Source organism: Agelaius tricolor, unplaced genomic scaffold, assembly GCF_023055355.1.
Source record: "Agelaius tricolor isolate 1412-34295 unplaced genomic scaffold, bAgeTri1.0.p SCAF_62, whole genome shotgun sequence".
NCBI classification, from domain to species: Eukaryota; Metazoa; Chordata; class Aves; order Passeriformes; family Icteridae; genus Agelaius; species Agelaius tricolor.
In genome coordinates this window covers 1,029,205-1,052,009 of record NW_027269322.1, presented here as the reverse complement: position 1 = coordinate 1,052,009, position 22,805 = coordinate 1,029,205, and the positions used below count along the sequence as shown (strand labels likewise).

The 22,805-nt window shown below is 39.9% G+C and overlaps 1 protein-coding gene across 2 annotated transcripts in view; it reads right to left on the bottom strand.

The window, feature by feature from the left end:
- Positions 1 to 22,805, bottom strand: part of GALNT18 (polypeptide N-acetylgalactosaminyltransferase 18) — a 232,945-nt gene that overhangs the window by 130,383 nt on the left and 79,757 nt on the right. For both annotated transcript variants that reach the window (XM_071456589.1, XM_071456590.1), the window contains exon 3: positions 845 to 1,037. In XM_071456589.1, the coding sequence (XP_071312690.1) occupies positions 845 to 1,037 (193 nt within the window). The remainder of the gene's footprint in view (positions 1 to 844; positions 1,038 to 22,805) is intronic.

Below are 22,805 nucleotides of genomic sequence, written 5' to 3'. Positions count from 1 at the left end.
CAGAGACCTGCCCAGGGAAGGAGGATCCCGGGGCTTTCAGTGTTTGGCTCAAAGGTGTATTTCACCACTGAAACTCACCAGCTTCACCTGCCAACTGACCTTAATCAGGCAGTTCTGTGCTTTCAAAGAGAGCAGCTCTTATTTAGCCAATTATCTGATAAAACTGAAAACTGGCATGAAAAGGTTCTTCTTTTAGCAGAAAAAATACACCTGCTATCTAATGTAAATTGTAGGTGAGATGAAGCTTCCAACAGATGCTGAAGAAATGTTCATGAATACTTAGTGGGACTTTAACAGAACTGACTTTGGGCTCAGCAGTGCTTCAGAAGACAATTGAAATGTACAGCCTTCATCTATTTGATAGGAATTACTCATTCTGGCTGTTACCTGTACCCAGACCTAGGAGGTAAGCCTTGCAGGTGGAAAACAGCTGGAAGGCCACAGCAGGGCCTGCAGGGGGAAAAGAGCTGGAAGGCCGCAGTGTGGGCCGGCAGGGGGAAAAGAGCTGGAAGGCCACAGTGTGGCCCTGTAGGCGGAGAAAAGCTGGAAGGCCAAAGCTGGAAGGCCAGAGCTGGAAGGCCACAGTGTGGCCCTGTAGGTGCAAAAGAGCTGGAAGGCTGCAGTGTGGGCCTGCAGGTGGAAAAGAGCTGGAAGGCTGCAGCATAGGCCTGCAGGTGGAAAAGAGCTGGAAGGCCACAGTGTGGCCCACAGGTGGAGAAGAGCTGGAAGGCCACAGTGGGGCCTGCAGGGGGAAAAGAGCTGGAAGGACACAGTGTGGCCCACAGGTGGAGAAGAGCTGGAAGGCTGCAGTACAGGCCTGCAGGGAGGGCACCCCAGGACTCACGCGCTGGGCCGCAGGTCTGGCAGGGCCCTGTCCAGTGGAAGGCGGTCGCTCAGGTAGGCGTTGTAGCCATAGTACTGGAACTGCTTCAGGGCCAGCCGCCTGTTCTCAGGGCTCAGCTCCTGCCCCCAGTGAGCAAAGAGAGACGAGTCCGTGAACGCTTCTGCAGGGTTGTCTTCCAATTTTGGTGGAGCTTCTACGAGAGACAAAGACAAAAGGAAACAGTAAGGATCTGCTATTTTAAAAAGTGTAACTTCAGCTCCACTTGCTGCCTGTAAGTCTTCCCATGACATGCCCTCACATACTCTTGTGTCAGTGTAAACTAAGCACCTAAGGCTCAAAATTTAATAGTCAAATAAAGTTAGGTAGAAACAATTCTTTTTTATCACAATCTGACTAAAGGCCAGGACTGATAAATCTAAATGAATTAAATTTCAGAAGGAGCTTTATCAGAAAAGAATGCTATTTTGCTTTTATATACTAAGATGAAATATTTAATTTCAGCCTGGATTATCTTGCTAGGAAACAACTGAAGTTTTGAAGAGGAAAAAAAGAATCTGTACAGAGTGCACAAAATAGCTGCCAAAGTTTCTGTGTAAATGAAGTTCTTTAAAACTACATATTCAACACAGAGAAAATGCACTCTACTAGGCATCCCATGTTTAAATAGCAAACTAATTTCAGTCATGCAATAACTCTATGCTCCAGTTTACCAATCCAGCCTATTTGAGTTTTCAGTCCATATTTAGGTGCATGCGATGATGCTACTGGGATCATCACTTTGTAGTATTTGCTTGATTAGAAAAGGTTTTCATTTCACAAGGCCACATCTCTGGCTGTTATGCCAAAACAGAGAGTTATACCTAGACCTCAATTTAAGAACAGCTCCAGTACAATGAAATCACAGCATTCATTCTCAATGTTTAGTTGCACAGAAAGTCTGTTCAAGATGTCTTGTGAGGTCTCTGTGACAGACACATCACAGCTGACCACATAATCTAACCAAGAGAAGCCCTTGTTTCTGGAAACGCTTTACAATCCACAGCACACCAGTAAAGCAAGATCAAATGCCTTAATTGACTCAGATTTTTCAACTAGAGGCACACACACACATACAAACAAAATCTTTAACAGCGACCCAACCAAATGAAGAACTCTCCTTTCCAAAGAGCTGTACTAACACACACAGAGACTTGTGAAAATTAAAGTGAATCTTCTGAAAATCTGTCAATTGTCCCCAAAGTCCTCCTCAGCACCCAGAGCCACCTAAAGGCCTGAGAGCCGACTTAAACTTCATGGAAACACCTAAAGACAACAGTTTATGAACTAGCACAATATGCCATCAGAATCCTGACTCCCAAAGAATGTCAGGAAGCATCCTCTGATCTCCTACTAGAAAGAACCCAAAATGCAAAAACATAAATTGAGAAGACTAGGTTATTTGATTTGTTCAAGATGTTCTCCTTTTTCTTTCTGTCAACACTGACAGGAAACTAATGGCACTCACTTCCTACACCATGTTCCAACCTCTGTAAACATGAAATGTTTCTTTACTTGTCAAAGTACTGTCTCCGAGCCTGAATTAGGGAATCAGCTCCAACTCTTCAAAGATGAAAGACAAACTAAACCCTCAGTCAAAGGAGGAAACTACTCTGATAGGCCCTGCTACCACACAGATAAACGTCTGAGAGACGAGCTTGGCAAGTACACAAGTTGGATAAACTCAGATCATTTTAAGAGGGTCATAACTTGAAAAAGAAGGCTGGCATTTGAATACCACTTTAAAAATCACAGCAGCATGGGAGGTCGCAGATGTCTCTGTCTTTTCATGGATGAAGAGCCATCCCAGAAACAACTACTTTCACAGACTCACACATATATTGAATATATTGAATTTTATCTAATGATTTTGTGAATCTCTTGCTGTTTTCTGATTGAAAAAGTGCTCAGTAATCCAGGTTGTATCTCAGTTAAGATTTTCCAGTAATGGATATCTGTGAATTTAGTTTCCAATCTCTACTAAACCACTTACCAAATGCAGTAATTTTTTTTGTATGCTAAGCAAACATGTTATTTCAATACATTGCTCTACAGGAAAAAAAAAAAAAAAACATTAGCAGGAACTTCCAATTACAATTCCAATCAATGGAATTAAGCAGGCATCTCTGATGATAAAGCCTTTCTTTCCTTTATTTGGCTGAAAACTCTTGGGGGAAGCAACTTTCAGCCAGTCTCTCACAAGAAATAAAAATAATGATTACAGACCATCAGCTACCTTTTGACTGGTCAACAAGTGCATTTGATGTCTTGTCCTCAGTAAACAGGTCATGGCCTGCGGCCAGGCCTCCTTCCCACCTGCTCCTGCAGGTACAGAATGATGGCAGGGAGCAAAGGCCCAAAGGTGACCCATGAGCAGTACTGCCTGAGGCAACACTAGGTAGGCACATTCATCTGCTCAGTTAGTACCCAAAAGGAAAGATCAGTTCCATTTCTCCTGTGGGAAGAAAGCCTGCTACCTGCAGCACATCACTGCAAATATTATCTGGAGGTCCTCCCTATATTAACTTTACATACCATGCAAAACTGTATCCAGACACGAGCCTGATATTAACTCCTGGCAGACTGACTCCTTGCAGTTCAGTTTGTAGCAGAGATTTATTACACAGATGTCAACTGGCTGCACACCTGGGCCAAGAAGTCTCCTTCCAGAAGACTGGCTGGTCATGGCATCAGCCTGGAGTTGATCACACACTGCTTACCTGAGCCAAAAACCCCACAGTTTTTTTCCAAAATCATCTGTGTCTCTTCAGCTCATACATTTCCTAGTTAAGAAATTAATGTTTATATAAATCCATTGCTTCATTTGATCTTTATGACCAGCGGCCAAGACAGAAATTCACTCTCCTCTTCCTATTGCTCATTCTATAAAATAAGTCACAGACAACAAATCAAAAGATACCATTGAGATAATAAGGGATAGACATTTTCTTGTCTGATTGCTGCTTTGTTCTATGACCTCTGAAGAAAGCAAATCTTTCATTTATTACCAATTAACACAATCAATTAATAACTTTGATTTAATCTCCATGAAAGCCTTTGAAACTCGTTGAGAGAGACCCATTTTTCAGCTCCATTCAGATTTCAACATGTCTTCCTAAGAAAAGTTACCATGAGCAGGTTTACAATTAAGAGAAAGGATCAAGTCAGAAAGGGTTGCAAAAATAGTTGCAGAGACAGATTCAGACATGCTGTTTGTTCTCACAAGTACCTAAGTTTCATTTTGGTTCTATCCCTTATTTGACTGCAGGTCGATTCACAAAAGCAGCAGTGTTTCACATCAAAGCTTTGCCATTGTGAAAATGCCTTCCTAGGAAACAAAACTGCTTTACAAAGACTGCAGTGTAGCCGTATCTGCTGATTTCATTAAGTGGCAGTAACAAGAAGGTAGATAGAGTAAGTCAGCACAACCACCCTGTCTGAAAAAAAAAAACTATGTCAGCTGAAGACATCAATACCTGCACTAAATGATACATGCTCAGGCGGAACAGGCTGCTGACAAAAAGAAGAATGAGCTGGAAATGATGCCAGAGAGTAGGAGGAGAGGCTTTGATCATGTTCTCCAGTGCCTGACCCTCTGATTTCCCAGCCCAGAGAGGAAGGAACAGGCCATGATTACAGAGGTGATGCCACAGCTGTGCCTTGCCTCACTGTGCAAGGTGGACTCATGATGTACATCTGAGCAGACCATCATTAAAGGCAAAACAAAGCTCAGCTCTCTCATGGGGCCTAACGGCCTCAAACTCTGGCTCTGGCTCCCAGCACTCAAAAGATCTATATTCTATTTCCTGCAGGCAGTAGCCTTTCAGCTTTCTGTGGAAGGAAGGATCTTTTCATCCTTTTCCTCTGCAGGTGCCCTTCATCTGTTCAGCAATCCATACCCTCTTGCCAGAGGCCATTCTGTGTGACAGGTAAAAATCCCAGACTGGCATTGGATCACAGAGCCATGATAGTGTTTAGAAGTGGAAAAACTTCACCTAAACTTTGTCACACAGCAAGATACACAGAGGAAAATCACACTTTTAAAATCTATTGTAATTCATGAAAACACTATCAGTATTCTCAAAAACTGCAGTTTGACAATTCCTGTCTTGCAAGGCTGCTTCCAAGCAGGACCCTGCTATAAATCCTGTATCAGATGAGTGAACCTCCAAATGAAAACATCCTTGTTTGCATGGTGTGGTGAAACACTGACAAGCAACAGTAGAAGCAGCTCACCAAGATGCACCACTGCATCAGCCATGGAGAAAAGTACACTCAGAAGACAAAAATTGAAAGTTACAGTGACAGATCTTCCCTCAAAGAAGTTATTTTACTTATTCTCTCACCTCCCAAAAAAATCACAATACTGCTGGCAAGGTGTCAACATCAATATAGCTTTGTGCTGAAAAGCGAACGTCACTCTTTTGAATATTCAGGTTAATTCCTCTTGGCATTCTAGTCTTGTTCCCAAAGAAATGACTTTAGCAGAAGTGCTCCTAAGAAAAAATGCAGTATCTAAGTGGGTTAAATCCCGCTACTGCTGCTTACTTACAGCTTAGTAAATCATACTGAAGTTGCCTGGGCTCCTCAGAGAGACTGACAGAGCCTGTCAGACACTGTCTGCACAGATGACAGAGCAGCAGAGCCCTACTCTTAAGAAAAAATAAACCTGATGCGAACTCCATACAAAACACACAACCATCCTGAGAGGATTCAGTCCGTATCCAATCTTTGCATACCCCAGCACACTCTGTAGTCAGTGTAAACACTGGACAGATGTAAACACTGTAGACAGACAGGGAATGGGAAAAAACCCCAACAAAAGAAAGGTGATCCTCTCCTCAACAGCTGTCAAGAAATCAGGATAACACTATGAATAGTATACAATAAGACAGAACTTTAAGGATTAAACTGTGTATGACAGCACATATAGAAGGAAATGCTAAAATTCTCTCAATTTTAAAATTTTTTAGAACTTGAAACACAATTTATATGTTATTAATTCATATGCTACCTTTACTGCATTTCAAGCAGCCAATACACGCACATAATGCTATAAGCTATTAGCATGCTACTAACATATATTTTCATTTGTTACTGTTAGGACTCTTTTCTGATAAATAATCCCATGCTTGTTGTGCATATTAGGGTGGAAATGCGGTCCAGTTCTGCTGCTTAGTGTAGGTGTAGAAGAAGGGATTACAAATGGCCTCACATTGGTAAATCACAGTTGTACTAATTACCAAAGAACAGCCTTGGTCTTAATGGGTCACAGCTATGACTAATAAAGATAAGTGTGATAAAAGGGGTGGGTTGGCTGGTCAGGGAGAGCCTGGAGGAACAGGACCTAGAGGAAGAAGGAATGATCCAGAGAAACAAAACACAGAAGAGAGCTGCTGCTGCTTCAGAAGCTCTGCTGTGAGATCAAGCTGGGTCTGATGGAGTTAGAGCCTGCAGTCACAGTCGATCTAGGTAAAGCCTGTGCTCAGAGGCAGTGAGGAAATCCTTGCAGTCATGTTCCAGCAGGAACAGGCAGCAGAGTCTGTCAGAGACACCCACAGCAGGAGCTTGCTGCAGTCAGTCAGGATGGCTGAGCTGTAAAGATGAATAAACCAGGCCCCTCTCCACGTTGTTAAGTGTCTGTGTCTTGGCTCATTTCAACCCCTAACGAGAGGTCTGCTGCAGCACTTGGCACCCAACAAGGACAGGCCTCCATGTAGAGGATGTGGATGCTTCCTGCCCTGGCAGACTTTCATAACCCAACAGCTCCTAAAAAGTTATCTCACACAAGTTACTTAACACCGAAGATGTCTGGAGATGACTCTCAAAACGTGCTCAGCGCTAGAGGGCAGTGTAAGAAACAGCAACATTTGGGTCCTAAGAGAAATCTGAGGGTTTTAAGACTTCTCAAGAGCTTGTTAAAGAGCCCTCAGAACTACAAACCAATAAACTACAATTAACCAGCAAATTCCATTATAGTGGTTATTTCCTATAGGTAAGAAAAGTGAAATTTTTATTATGCTATTGAGTCAATGCTAAACTATTTGATTTGGGCGCACACAAACAACACTTTATAGGAATGAGGCCTTTATAAGGGCTCTATATTTCTTCTGTATGCACTCCATCTGGCCTATTCTGATCTGAAAACACTATAAATCCTGGGCACTATTGTTCCTACTAGATATGTTCCTACTACAGCCTATTAAATTCCCCTTTAGCCATAACTGTGCCATGGATATGAATCAGGCCAGACAAGTCCATGCATCATTCTGGCAAAGTTAACATAAAGTTACTACAAGCCTGGACAACTTGAAAACAGAGTAAAGGCTTCTAATTTACTGGAATGGGATTATCTAAAGAAATACAAATTTCCAAGTACAACCCATTTCCCCTCAGATGAAGACATAGAACTCTCTGACAGGTACCAATACTGCACTTTTAAGGTTTTCTGTATCCATTGACATCAATATTTTGTCAGGGACCAATTTTGTTTTCTCCAATGTATAAAAGGCAGATTTTCAAAAAACACACTATGAGGATATTAAAAACTAAGGAGTACCAAGTTCCAAGTCTTTTGACTTTCTAAAAGGCACCTTTCAGCTTGTCCTAAGCAATACCTCTCTGCATGCCTTCTACTTGGAAACCAGATTTTAAGACAGTATCAATTCATTTAAAGCAACATATAATTTCTTAACTACAGACCTCCAAGATAAAGAGTGGTTAGAATAATTATTTATAGACTATAATTTAAAGGATTACCTTTATTGACTATAACGTAAAGTTTCATTAAAAGAAGTAGGTATTTAATGGCAAAGTTATTTTTCTCATTTCAAATAATTCTGTACTTAAGGCATTAATTTTAATCTGTAGACAAACATTCCACAATTTTTGGAATAACAGTCTAAAAATACAATAACAATCTGCCAAAAACTGCCTGAAAATTGATTTGGTGAATTTATTCAATTGTGATGCAAATCTCAGTATCACAAACTGAAGTGTAAGTGCCCTGAACTAGCAGTGGTACCCATAAAGGAAAGAGAAGAATGAGATGGGCACTATTACCTCCCTAATTTTTCAGACAAGCAGAGTTGACAGCCTTGTTTCAGGTCATGGTTCTAGTTAGGAGGAATAAACCCCCCTGCAATGCTGATTAAATCAAATTGTCAAGGAAGATGCTAAACCAATTTAAGCCAATAATCTCTGATCTGTGCAATTTTGTAAGAATTACTGCACTGCCCTAAAATGTTTCCTGTCTTGGATAAAAAAGACATGTTATCATCACACATAACCGCTATTCTTTTAATTAATTGTGATAATATTTTCAAAATGCCCAGGAAATTTTATCATGGTAAACCCTATACAAATGAAAAGAAGACACAAATTAAACCCCATTTTTGCAAAACCAACAGTTTTTCATTAGGTTCACTGATTACACTGTGTATTTTTTCCACATAAGATTGGAAGACAACAGAATTTCACAGATGAGAGACCAGTTTGCATGCTGGAAACAGAGCTGTGCCAAAAATTGAGATTGCTTCTACTTGATGCTGAGGCACAAAACTGAATTTCTAATGACAACTTTCCTCACTTCCTTATCACTGTGAAAGGAAGTGGAAACAGGGGAGATCTACATGTAAAGTGCAGTTTGCAAAGGCTCCACATTAGGGTTTGGGGTCTCAGACCTCTCAAAGACAAAGCACAGGGAGTCCTCAGCAAGACAGATGATAAGAAGGTTCACAATATCCCACTGATTGTAACTGCACGTGTTCCTAAATTTAGGCATCTGCTAATGGGCTCACTAAGAAAGTAAACTCATCTGCATTTAATGAATAGCAGCCCACATTTTTCTTGGGGATTAGTGGTATTTGCATCAGTGCAGCTGAGAGGCTTTAAAAGCTCCTTGTGTTTTATATCATAAACCCCAGTCTGTGTCACCTGGAGTAAACATGAAAGGCATTTAACTATTTTGAAAACCATTTTGCCAGGAGCTGTCAGGCTGTGACACAGCTAATTAGTCATATACATACAGCTTTTCTTTTTATACAGAGCTGAGTAATCACACCAAAAGTAAAGTTCACACAAGGAAACAACTAACTCTCTTCTACAGTCACCCAACTCAAAGCACTGAAAATAGGCTTCCTCTTTCAGTAATCACACAAACTGATATTTTTCTCTGCTTGCCAGGCTATACTGAGCTCCCTCAGATTAGTTCTACTTCAAAAACTTCCATTCAGTTCTTTCAGTCCTCTGACGAATTTTGTTTGGCCACTTCTTCACAAACACAGAGGTTTTAAAGAGCAACAGCTCCCTCACTCAAGGCATCCTTTCCTTTTTTCCCAAGTGCTTCCAACATTAGACGTTGTAAGCTGCTCCACCCCTTCCACCACCCAGCAGCTCATTACACAAACACTCAGCTACGTGGGCCTCTGCTTGACAGGGCTCCCACTTAAAAAGTTCTTCTCAAACACTTGCTAGCATTATTGCACTGTGGAGCTACTTCCCACTGCCAGGAATTTTCCTAAGCTACCCCAAGAGACAGAGATGAGTGTCAGTTTTAAAAGGAACACGAAGAATTATGAAGAACAGGGCTGCTTTGAAGAGCCAGCACACTCTTCTATAAAAGCATCTTCCATTCTCAGGTGCCACTGCCCTTGCCATGCTTAAAGCACTGGGTGTAGACAAATGCAGCAGCAGGGAGCAGGTGTATTTTAAAGGTTTGTAAACTACACTTCAATTAAAAATTTAAAAAAAGTCAACTAAGCATAACACAGCTTTTCCTCTTGGCAGAAAAACATGAATGACAAATGAAAAGCATTCTCCCATCTTTGATACCAAGTAGATGATTTGTGCTAATGTTAACATGAATAATACACTGAGCCTATCAAGATGTCAAGAATTCTCCTGGACATAGTAGGAAAAATTTTAAAAAATGCAATCAAATTAAGTTCTCTGGTTTTCACAGGTATTTGGGTAAATGATGTGAGATGATACTTTAGCTTAATTTTGGAAATAGGCCAGTGAGTCAAAAACATGCTGAAAGGAGCCAACAATTCATGTGGACAAGCAGCAGTCTGCATCAACAGAAGGCAAAGAGGAACTTCTAGATGGCACCCAGCAAATACTTTGGTTTGCTATTATTCTCAGCTCACTCTCTATCCTACAATGAAGAACTTGGAGAGGTATCTATTACCTGAGAATTCTCCTCTATTGTCTTAATTTAAGAACGACAAAAAATGGCTTCAAACTTAGAGCATTCTGCATTTCCTTTGCAAATTTAAAAAGCAGAATAGCTTCAAAAAATCTTTTCAAAATTGCATTAGGTAGACTGTTCCTCTGCTTCAGTTATGTGAAGAATGGGAACATCTGGCTAGCTGGTTATTTCTGGTTTGTTTTTTTGGGTTTTCTTCTCTGATTTTTTTTTTTTTTAGGTCATCACAGTCCAGTCAGAATTTTAATTAAAAAAAAAAAAGGAAACAAGAAAACCCCAATAAAACAAGACTAAAAATAGCTCAAACCCAAAATACAGCTAGATTAGAGAATGAAACAAACTTAAAGCTGGAAATACAGTTTTAAACAGAAATAAGAAGCAAGAGGGAAAAAAAAGAAGCCAAGAAAACCTGGACTTACTGCCAAAATAGGAAAGTAAATTAAAATAATGGAAAATTTAATTTATTATGCAAGATACAATAGACAATTTAGTTAGTAATTTCTCATCAAAAGACTACAGATTTCCCTGCAGATCTGTGACTTTAGTGTGAGAAGCATTATTGAAAGGGTCAGAGATTCACAAATCAACCTCTTGCAAATGTGCTAAATCAACACAGAAGAAGAGAAGTAGAAACATCTTCTAAGGTTTTATATTTATTACCTCTCCTGCAACATAAACCAAAGTTAAACTTTTGGTAAAATTCAGACACATCTTTCTTCTTCCTGTCCTCACACCACACCTGATTATGAGCTTCTGGTAAACCCACAAAGCAAAAAGGATGAGAGGAAGAAAAGCTCCATCCCTCACTGGCACATATTTTGGAGTTGTGCAAGAATTTTCTTGTATTTTTTTAATAACCCTGTGTATTACACATCCTGAAGAAAAAATCAACTTGTTCATTTTGTCTAAGATAAAAATCAAGAGTCCTTGTTAAGAATGGTTCCAGCCCTCACCAGCACAGCATCCCAATTGAATCCAGGTCAAAGTAGCACTCTGCCTCTTGCACTGCACCCACAGAAACATCCACATCTCACTGAGTCACTGTGTGCAGTGCTAAGAGGCACAGCTGCAGTGGCATCCATGGCAAAGCTGCTTAAGTGAGTGGGAACAAAGGAGTTCCTACTGATTTCTGCCAGGTAAAGATTTAGGAGAGCATTTAAAATATTCTACTAGAGGTAAAATTTTCATCTAAGCTATATTAAAATGGACAGGAGTAGAAGTTGCTTTATTTTTAAAAGCTGCAGAAGCATACCACAGTTACATTTCATGTGCATTAAATAGAGGAGAGCACTTAGGAGATAGCTCATATACACATAATCCCAGAGAGGTGCTTACTAATCCTAGCTGCTCTAAACTGAAACAGAATTATCTAGGAGTGTTAGCAAACATCAGCAAAACATCAACCTAAAAAAGGGATAATTAAAACAGACTTTCACCAGTTTTGTAGAATATCTTTAGTACTAGACAACCAGGGACTTTATTATTTATCATCATTACTTGTAGTAGAGACTATTTAGGATAGATACCAGAAGAATATTTTCTGATAAAACAGCTGAGAATTGTGAGATATTCAATTTTGAATTTATACAGTGCTTTTAGGAATTGTTAAGCACAATACCAGATTTCATTAATCCCGAGGTCCTGTCCAAAATGAGCAGTGGGTTTTTCATTTCTCCACCTGCCCTGCAGGTGTTTGAAATCCACAGGGCTTGCAAATTAATTACTGATCAGTCACTGGGGTGGGATGGGCTAATCAAACTCTATTTGAAAAATAAAAGAATGAAAAATTCATTTTACCATAACAGTCATGATATTAATTGCACAGTGAAGGAAGAAGTTCTAGAAGCAGCCAGCTCTGAACAGAAGACTAGGGAGAAGCTGATGTGTCTTTGAAATAACTGTTCATCAATAAAAAAGTGATTTTCTATATTCAAAGTGCAAGTAATTTTCTCTAACAGCAAATGAAGTTTCTTAACAGTTTGTTTCCAATTAATCTTTGCTCCTGGAGAAAAGCAGCCCTTTAATACTTTGACACTTAAACACAGTTGGCAGTCAAGTAAAGGTAACAGCAGTAAAAGCTCCAGAAATTTTGTAAACAAATCCTAGCTTGAGGCAATGTCAGAGAATTAAATGTTTTACCTGGAAAATGGAGTATGGAATATTTTCATCCAATAAAAAGAAATAATTATGAGATTAATTTAAACAAATTAGAAAGCAGGAGGGGATTTCTCTGGCAGGAGAACTAAGGCTCATTGCCTTAGTCCTAACAAACAACTCCAAACCTTAGCCACAAGAAATTTCCCAACCCCCCATAGTGCTACTTCATGTCCCTGGGGAAGGGGATTTGGTAAGCCTGCTGAGGAGGCATAGCTTCTTCCATGGGCAGAGCCACAATTTGGCTGGAATTTTGTAATGCCTCTACTTCCCTGTCCACCTGACTAAAATGCACTTATGCAATCTCTTTCCCTGTTTAGCCAATGGTCATTGTGTGAAAGAGGTCAGCAGGTGCACAAGAGTTGGAGATTTTACTCCCAAGTTGCTTTTGCATGTTAAGTTCACTTACCACAAAAATCTATAATTTGCATTATTAAGAGCTTAGTGCTCCCAGCAAGTTTTGGCTGGGTTACCGAGGGCCAAAAAACTTGCCAATGCTTATTGAAACACTCCTGAAAGGAACAGACACTTACACCAAGGGAACTCCTACACTAGTTTGGCTCCATCCTAGTTTTGGAAGAGCAGCCTGCTAAAAGGTTCAGTGGAGCAGTGTTTCTGACTGTTATCAGCATCTCTCTGCAGCTGCATCTCTGCCAATGTAGGAGTCTAAAAAACACATGCAAGGAAACACTGATGAGATCTCACTCATCCTTTATGATTTACATGAGAGTAGGCTGCTCAGAATCAGAGAATTGAGCAAAATCTTCTATGGTTTCTTCTCCAATAAATGTTGGTACAGAAGGTTCTGTCCTTTCAGACATTTGCATTGATAACGCTTCTTTGTTAATGCACTTTCCTGCCAAAGACCTAGCAAGATGGGAAGGAAGGGGTGTCTGTTTTTCCACCACCACTTTTTTGGCTTCATTTACCACCAGGTTCTCCAGTTCTCCAATACTCCAAGAAGTGGAACCACAGACACCAGACTTCCACTCATTTAGGTCCTCAGCGTCACCTAGAGTCAGTGGAATATTTGTCATTGGTACTCTCCTGTATACTCTCCGGTCTAATTTTACACAACCTTCATAAACCAAACTGTCCACAGACAGCAGCACATCCTTTGGCCTCCCATGGAGGATGATGGTTGAATTGGGAACTTAGACTAAGACTTAAGCTACTTTTCTCCTCTTGCTGCTCATAGTACCCTTCCACAGGGGTAAAGGAAAAAAGAGGATTTAGTTTTCTTCCTAAAATAATTCCTTGATTATCTCTGCACAGCTGAGCTCTCACAGAAAAGCCAGAACGTTTTCCCCATGGATCTCATTTTGCCATTGTAAAACAGGAATAGCAACACATCACCTGCCTTGCAGAAGTATTAAAACAAAGGTACACTTCAGAGCTGCTTGGTACCAGCCATCACTGAAATGCTTACAAACCCAATAAAAATCTTCTTTCTTCTCATCAGCAAAGACATTAAAGATCAGCCACTTTTCACAAATTCCTCTGCATCAGCAGACAGGCTGCATCAGCCCCAGTGTTCAATTGCTTGCTGTCCCACAGGAAGTTAATCCTGACAATGCTGTTTCTGCTGTTTCCAAGCCACCAGGCTCCAACACTCCCCGCATTACAAGGAGCAGATGTTTATGTTACAATTCCATTTCCTTAACTAGTATCAGAGGATTGGTTTTCTGTGAAAGGAGATTTACTAGATTTTTCCAGCCTCTTTAGAGTGTGGCTTGTGAGGAATATTAGATATTTCAGTAGCACCATTTTCCCTGCAAAGAGTCATGTGGACTCAGATATTCGTTGTCTTACAGCCTGGTAAAAATTTGCTTCTGTGAACAACAGTTGTTACCAAGAGGATTTCCATTCCCAACTGACCGAATCATACAGCAGGTTAGAATATACTGCAGGCAAATAATTTTGTTCAGGCAAAATTCCTCCTTTAAACTGCATCTTTTAGCCCTAACAACACGTGCACTTCTTTGCTTAATTACACAGCCTGCTTTACCCCTCTCTTTTCCCATTCCCGTTTCTGTTTTTTCTTGCTCACAGGTATGCAAACCATCTGTGCATTTAACATGGCCTAATGACTATCTGCAAATCTGTTCCCTAAAAGTGATTCTACAAAGCTGGGAGACCAAACAGTAAATAGTAGCAGCTACTAAGTGTTACGATTTATTCTTATGATGCTAGAACATTCAAAACTTCTCTGAAGTGTTCCTGAAAAGATACGTACATTTTATTTTCATAACACTAGCACAGTGTAGAAACATATACTTATTTTATCACTTCTTTTTTGGTAAAATTTAAGTGTTTGGGATAATGAAAGAAACTCCAGAGAATTTACATGCTCCATTTACATGGAGAGGAACATTCCAGAGTCAAAAGATACATCCTTGGCCCACAAAACACCAAAGCATGTTTACAGAGTCTCTGAAAATGTCTGTCTTCAAATTTTCACACTGTTTTCTCTTAGGCTGTATTTTGGGAATCTGTTTAGAGATTTACATTAAATTCTTCTTGTTATTTTTTAAAATTAAAATAGTAAATGTACAAGGGTATACCTAAGTGAGATGTTACTTATAAAGTCGTACCACCAGGCAGAACTTAAGTAAACAGCACTAATTATACTACAGGAGAAACACTGACATAATCTGACTTGGAATACTACTGATGTAAAGAACAAGTGCAGCTTTTCAACCACAAACAAGTGCTGCAACTGGAGCAAAGACAAACTTCTGACCAAAGCCAAAACCTGTCCCATAAGAAGAGCCCCCTTTTCCACATTTTGGAGGGGAAAAAACCCCTAAATTAAATACATATCTCTTTTCTCTTGGAATAAAAGGACACTTTACATACCACAGTTTTACTCCTTCTTGTGTTTTATGCAGTGACTACTCAGATCTTCTACTGGGGACCAACTCAGCCCTTGCTAATGTTTAATTTAAATACTAATTGCTAAACCACACTTTTGAAACAAACATTCATTAATGGAGAAGATAAAACATAAAGGAACATTGAAACAGTAATTCCAACGTTGTTTTAACATTTAAGGAAACTGAGTTATTCTTTCACAAGTATCAGTTAAATGAACAGCTTTATATAAAATATATTCAAACTACAGAACTTACAAAATTATAATATATCTCTTCAAGAGGTAACAAGACATACTGACAGAAGAAAACAGCACTGCAAACTAGGGAGGGATAACCCAAAACTGTTTCACTTGTCACTGGCTGATGCATGACTGTGTCTTGCCAATGCTTAACTGGATTTCTAAGGTCTAACTTTTAACATCATCATCTGTCTTTTAGCCATACTTGACAAAGAAAATTAATTCATTTGGATTTATGCAAGCTTCTTCACGGAATTTCAATATATAAACACAGAATTCTATTTTTAAATTTAATATTTCCCATTGGAAGAGGAGAGTGAGGAATGAGATTTTGTCATATTTGTCACATAATTCCATTTGATGTCATTCCTCTTTCAGTGATTACTATCTGCATAATTTAATAGTTCATTAACATATTACAGCCACTGAATCTCAAACAGCTGGTAATGATCATATTTCAGCATCTGTTAGCACCCACTTGCTAAGATCTTATTCTTCCCATCTTCCATCTGAACCACCTCCAGCAGATGGGGGAGAAAGTGTTATTAAAATTAAAACAGCAAGGCAGAAAACTTGCACTCTAAAAAGCAACACCCCAAATTTTCAGGGGGATGTTTCCAACCAACATAAATAGGTTTCTGTGCAGCTTTTAGTAATACTTTCTATATGCATTATTTAAAAACAACCATACAGGTTAAATTCTTGGGGCTTTTTTCTTCTCATGTTTTCAAATATTAAAAGGGTGTCTTCTCCTGTAAGGGAAATAGCTCTGTGCATCTAAAATCATTAGTATTTCTTTTATCTCAGATGCTGCCCAGGTCATACCCAAAGTATTAAATAAAAACTGTATTTACATTGGAGCCAAGAGTATAAGCACAGTTAACTGAGCATGAAAAAACATATGGATCCCTCAGCCAGGAAATCAAGCTTCATTTTCTGCCTCTCCCCCATCTCATTTTCCCTCTCTTCTTCCTCAGAGTAGCTTCCAAACAAGTCAGTGTTAGAAGCTGAAATATTTATCCTACAGACTCTGAAAAATTAGCTTTGGAGAACTGAAGAGCCCACAAGGACATTTGCAATTTCCTTGTAATTGCTGTTGATTCTCCATGATAAATCCAGGCAAAGTCAGGACTCTTTCCAAGGTCAGGGAGGCCACTGTACATTATTATTAAGATTAATGCCTATTTACACAAAGTCACATCTGATAATTTATTCCCACAGATCAAGAAAGCAAATTACTCTGTAGATGATAAAAACTCCCTAAAATATTTGCAATTTCTCTGTTTTCACAAAGAAGAACCTGACCCTTAGTCTTCATCTTAGCAACAAAAACAGTATCACGAAGGCCACGTGAATCTCCAGTTTCAATTTAAACAGCCTTTGATATGCAAACTTACAATTTTCACAGCTTATTTTGCGTTCAGTGCTTAATGAAAAATTGACTCAGATACATCTTCCCGTAGCAGTCATAGAACATTGGGGTTTTTTGGCTAAAAACTGTGTCTCAGGGTCATAGAACATTTCATCTCCCATCGGAAGAGACCCATAAGGATCACCAAGTGCACCTCCCTGCTCCTGGCAGGACTATTAAAACTAAACCTGACTGAGAACATTGTCCAGGTGCTCCCTGAGCTGCAGGCCTGGTGCCATGACCTCTTCCCCGGGAAGTCTGTCCCAATGCCCAGCCACACCTGTGCTGAGCTTACAGAAAGTGATGCTGCAAACGTGCGCCTTGCAATTCCATCCACGTGCAAGTCTGTGATATGCAGAGAAATGTGGCTATTAGGCTGCCTTTCCTAACCCTACAGGCTGCCATGAATGTCAGCTTCTGGGTCACTCATTTTTACATCAACACTGATGTAAAAAATTGAACATCAGACAGTTCTGAATGTGTAAAAAAAAAGGAATGTCCAGTAGGAAGGGATCAGGGAACTTGTTCTGAGCAAAGAAACTATTGCAACCAAGACACTGAAGAAAAAAGCTATGGATGAGAGCCACAAGAAATATTGGGCCTTATTACAGAAGAAAAAAAAATACCATTTTTAAGGGTACATGTATTGGAGGTCTATTATATACCAATTTAAACACATATTAATTTATGCCTTACTGATTAGGTATATCAGAATCTATCATGGTATTCTAGTACTTCAGAAGATTTTGCTAGCTACATTTAAAAAATGTTATTTGGAATAGTAAAGGGTAGATTCAGCAGAGCATTCCCACAATTTCTACAACGAAAACATTTTTCTAATCAGTTAAAATTCATTGAAGCAAATATATTCATGCAAGCTTTTAGCTTATGCGTAGAGGAGATTAATTACTTGGATGAAAATTCAAAAACTTCTGGAAAGATCATTACTCTTTCTGTGAAATTAAATACCAAACTGTTCTCTTAATAAATGGAAGTCTTCAGGAAAAGCCAATGAGAAACTATTGAATGAGAATTTAGATTAGCTTTGAGAATTCTGTCTTCAAGTTAGGGAAGCCGTTTGCATTCCTAATGGCCACTAGCACCATCAAGCTCAGTTCTTAATGAGGGCAATCCAGCCTGGAAAACCAACTGGTAACTCAGAAGCAGCAGCTTTTAAGTCAGGAATGCTCTCTGGTGACACACTACTGATAATGGTTTTTATGTCAAGGGCTAGGAGAGACGCAGAACACGCAAAAGCCAGAGATTTTATCTGCAAGGTTGGACTATCAGATGTGCACGGCACTCCCCAGAATACAGAGGGAAACATTACTTGTTTTTAGTAGTCACTGAGTGCAATTATCTATCCTCTACCTTACAAAAATTAAAGTGATCTATAGAAAAAAAGTATTAAAAGCATTTTCCATGGGTTTGACTACTCTACTTATGCTTCTTTTTAAGAGCCCATAAAACAACTTGTGAAACTGTGGTCCCCCATGCTGAGCAACTTGGTGATGGTGCTGACACATCAGCTTACTAATTAGCACATACTCTCCAATTGCAGCTATGCTTTGCTTCTTTTTAGAAGTCTTTGCCAATAGAAATCTTTCTATAGCTCTGTGATGTTCTTGATGCACAGTTAAAACCTTTACCGTATTTATTACCTATCCTGAAGGCAATTCATGACAACAAGCTTTCTAAGGAGTATTAATGTTAATTGATATTGCTCAAGCCTTAACTCTGATTAGAAAATTTTACTTGATGGACATGAAAAAAAAGTTTCATACTGTTTTAAAGCTTTGACATGGTAATTAGTAAGCAAAGCTCCACTACACAAGGTACGTTGTCGCTTTCCTGTAGTTTCAAACAAATATGTTTCCTTTCCAAAAGCAGAAAAGCTGCTTTTGTTGTCCTGACATTTCAGTGAAAAGTTCCTCCATTTTCTCCCCAGCTCTGAATAGGTTAGTAAGAAGCCTATACTCCCACATGTGCTACAGAAACCTCATCCCCCTGATCCCCCAGCTACTCTTCAGTTTGCAGATATGCTTTACAGTCACAATATTTGTTTTTTAAAATTCCTTCTCCTCCCATCTGAACTTCTGTCCTCCACCTGAAGCTCATCTCTTTACAAACACTGTTCTGCCAACTGTCCTCTCTGGGGCACGTATCACTATTTAGACTGGCTTTCTCATGGTTCTTTTCCTTGATTCTCCTGTCAGGTTTCCAGTCTCCTTTGGAATGATGCCTGTTCTCCCCTGAGGAGATCAGGATCTCATTTTGGTACCTATGCCTGCTTTGTACATCACTCAAAAACACAGCGGATGTAATTTATTGGAAAGAGCCAGGGGAGATTTCACAAAAACAATACAGGAAGATGATAAATCCTTTATTCCCAGGACTCTCAGACTAATCCAGCTTAGAGATCATTTTAGGTCAAAGAGAATCCAAGCCTCAGTGTGTAAATGAAGGCAGGGAGACACACTGGCTTCTCTTTCCCTTCAGGCTCTGTCTCCTGCAAGCGCTGTATCCCCCAAAGGAACCACCAGAGCAAACAGCTCTGCTGGGGGGTGGGGGAGCTCAGTTCTTTTGCAGATTCCTGCCATCTGCAGCTCCTCCTTCCAGGAACAGGAGTGCCTTAACTCCCACTGTAGCATGAGGACAAGGACAGGAGGGCCAATGTGATGCCAGAGTCCCAGTTCTGCCCAGCTTACCGGAACATTTTGTTTTCACACATGGACAGAGATTTCAGGGTACCATTCTGAAAACAGTGCAGCTTGTTAAAATTCTCTGCCAAGTCCTGCAGGACATGCCAAACAAGAGCCAGTATTGAATAAAATGCGGTGTTAAGAGCACTTGGTTGCATTTTATGAGACCAGCTATCAATTGTGCTTACTTGCAAAAAGTTTTAAAATTTACTACTTTTACTGATTCAGAAGATGGGCAATGATCCATATTTTATTGTCTGCTTATATTTTTGCATAGCCATCACTCTGGATAGCAAACAAAAGCTTTCAAGAAGGTACTATCCAACCAAAAAAAGACTGACAAGCTGAGAAAAAGTGACAACAGGATGAAGTTATTTTCCATGAGACACACCTGGCTCATGAAGCTGATCACATCATTTTGGCAGGTGGGTGGAAGAAGCAGCCAATGCAGACAGATAACCTATTACCTCTTCCAAAGAATCTTGAAGGTCAACCAAATACCCAGAGTGATTTTGAGGTGTTGTGATAGCTGGGTAATCCTCCTACAGGGAGCAACAGCAGTGAGCACAGCAGCAGGAGTTGGTGGCAGAAGCCTTTAACAAGCAGCCTTATTTTCAGAGATCACTAATTGACATGAGTGCAACCTGTGTAGGTCAGATTTGCTCGGCTGCATTCAGTTTGTAATCCTTTCAACCATAATCCATCCATAATAACAACGCAAGTTTAGTGCTTTACCAGAACGTTTCCCCTTTCACACAAAAAGCTGAAATCACTCATTAGCTGTAGCATTATTAAATCCTCACTGTTCAGTGACTTATCAGCAATGCATTCTGGCAAGTGCTCTAAGGAGCAACAGATTCCAATGCTCTCTTATAGTCTCAAGCATCAGGACAGATGTTCTTAGTTTCTCTTCATCAGATGTACACACCTGCTACCTCTGTACAGCTGAGCTGTACTTGTGCTCCTAATGACAGCCACTGGGAGCTGGGAATGCACAGCCTCAGCCAGTATTCCCTACTGCAAAACAAAGACATTGATTTTCCAGTTCAGGCAATAGCAGCAGGTTGCCTCAGCTTCTTGCCCAGTTTCATCTTCAGCAAGGCATTTGCATCTATACAGTTATTAACCTCATCACTCCATGGTTTAAAATACCACTTTATTTTTCATTTGTAACAGAAAGCTCTCTATGTCTCTAACATTTTGCTTATGGTTCTTTAGTGGTTAAAGCATCATTGTTCAGGTGCTCAGATAAAGAAAAAAAGCTCTTTCTTCTTTTCAAGATTTATTGTTTAAAACTACTGGTATGTTTGGCATGTGAGTCCCACACTCTAAGTGATCAAAACACAGAAGTGTCATTAACATCAAGGAGTAGAAATAGTCTTCCAAAAAATTAAGTCTGCAGCTGCTGCTGAACTGGCTCATAATTAGCACGTGGCATTGGCATTAAGGCAATACATTTAAATCCTTTAAATAAATAATGCCTTTAATATGGTCCAGAAGAGGGATTTTTTGAATAAATTTTTTTCTTGCTCCTATTATTTATGATGAAACACTAGCCTGAGACCAGAAATAGAGAAAAAATGCTGAAAGAGTAAATGAGATACAGCAACTGGAATGAAAGAGCCTCAAGCATAATGCAGCAGTACCTAGCCAAAAGCTCTCTACTCAACCTGCTGGACTATGCAAGGCTGTCAAAGCAAAATTTAACACCTTTAAGAAAAATCCAGGAGCACCCACCATACTTGATAATCAGTTTTTTAGTTGATACAAAGTGTATTTATACATTTTTTGTAAATGCTGGATTTGTTTAAATGTTGTCAGCTTTAGTTTTCAGAAGATCAGATGGAATAATAATAAAATAAACCCTCAAGAAAGATTACCATCATCACAGAGAGTTTACAAAATGGAAAGTGGGCTGTGAGTAGAGGAGGTTATAAATTTTACAATGTTTTTTGATTTTACACACTGAAGAATAACCTCAATCAGATTCCTTGCCTGCAAGGAACAGAAACTCTGTCTCTGCTTCTTGACAGCCACAGATGGTAATGGGCAGCCTGAGCTCAGCAAGCCTTCCTACAAATGGATTCCTGCAATATTGACCCAGCCACTGCATCCACAAGCTGCATCCTCTCCCAGATCCCCTGGCCTTGGCCAGCAAACGCTGAGCTTGCTCTTGCACCACTGAAAATCCATACTCAGCCAGCCTCAGAGATAGCACAGTGGGCTGTTTGTTACACTGAAGTGGGACTCCAGTCCCACTCATGCCAGAACTGTGGACTCCCCACCTTCACTTCTCAAAATACCTTCCCAGATATGACATTCACATCTTTTTAAACTTCTCAGTATCCAAAGCATAACATTTAAATAACTTTCCATCCCCAGGAGAACACGCAGAATTTTCTGCTGTGATTTTTTCAGACCATACCATAGAAATGGTGCTTCGAGCACTCTTCTAACAAGATATTTTTGCTTAATAAGGACCACATTATACACAGCCTTGCATTCTGCTCCAGCTGTGCCTCACCCAGGCCTCTGGGGTCAAGAAGAGAAACATCTGTGAAGCATGACAAATTTAAGATATGCCCCTTCCCAAAGCAGTTCATTATCAAAACAGATCAACACTCTAAAATAACAAATGTAGGACTAAGCTTGCAGAAATGCCTCTGAAATCTGAGCAGCTCAGAAGGTGCTTCTATTGTCTCCCTACCTGTCTTTTTGGTTTTTAATAACCATTCACAACTCCAGACATGTTGACAACTTATTGAAAAGGATTTTTCTTCATAAAAGTTCTCATCACCAACTGTGTACCATCTTTATTACATTGGTACTGACATTTAACACTCAATAAATCTGCAGCCCTTCAGTGGAGCTCTGCCTGACAGTTAAACTCAGACTTCTTCTTATCCTTTGATACTTGAGGTTTTCCAGAGACAGGGAGTTAGTTCCAGATCTGGCACTTAATTATCATGCAAGCCACTTGCTTATACTCCTTCCCACTGGCAAGATGAAGCAAGAAGAAAGGGCAGGGGAAACAAATTCCTAAGGGTCTTTCACAAAATTTCATAGCTGTTTTTCTCCCAGCACACGACAATCAAACTGTGGCATTCCACTGAGCTGCAGTTTGTAACTTCCCCAAGAACAATCACTGCAAAGTGAGTGAGTAGTGACAGCACAAGCTCATCATGGATGAGGATGCTGCTGATGGACAGTGTCTCTCTGAAAATGGGGTGATGTGAGAGCTCCTCAGTTAAAAAATCCTGCACAGAAGCCACGCAGCAAGGTAGGAAAGGCAAAGCACCAGTACATAATGGCTAGGAGGGGCCTGAAAGAAAGAA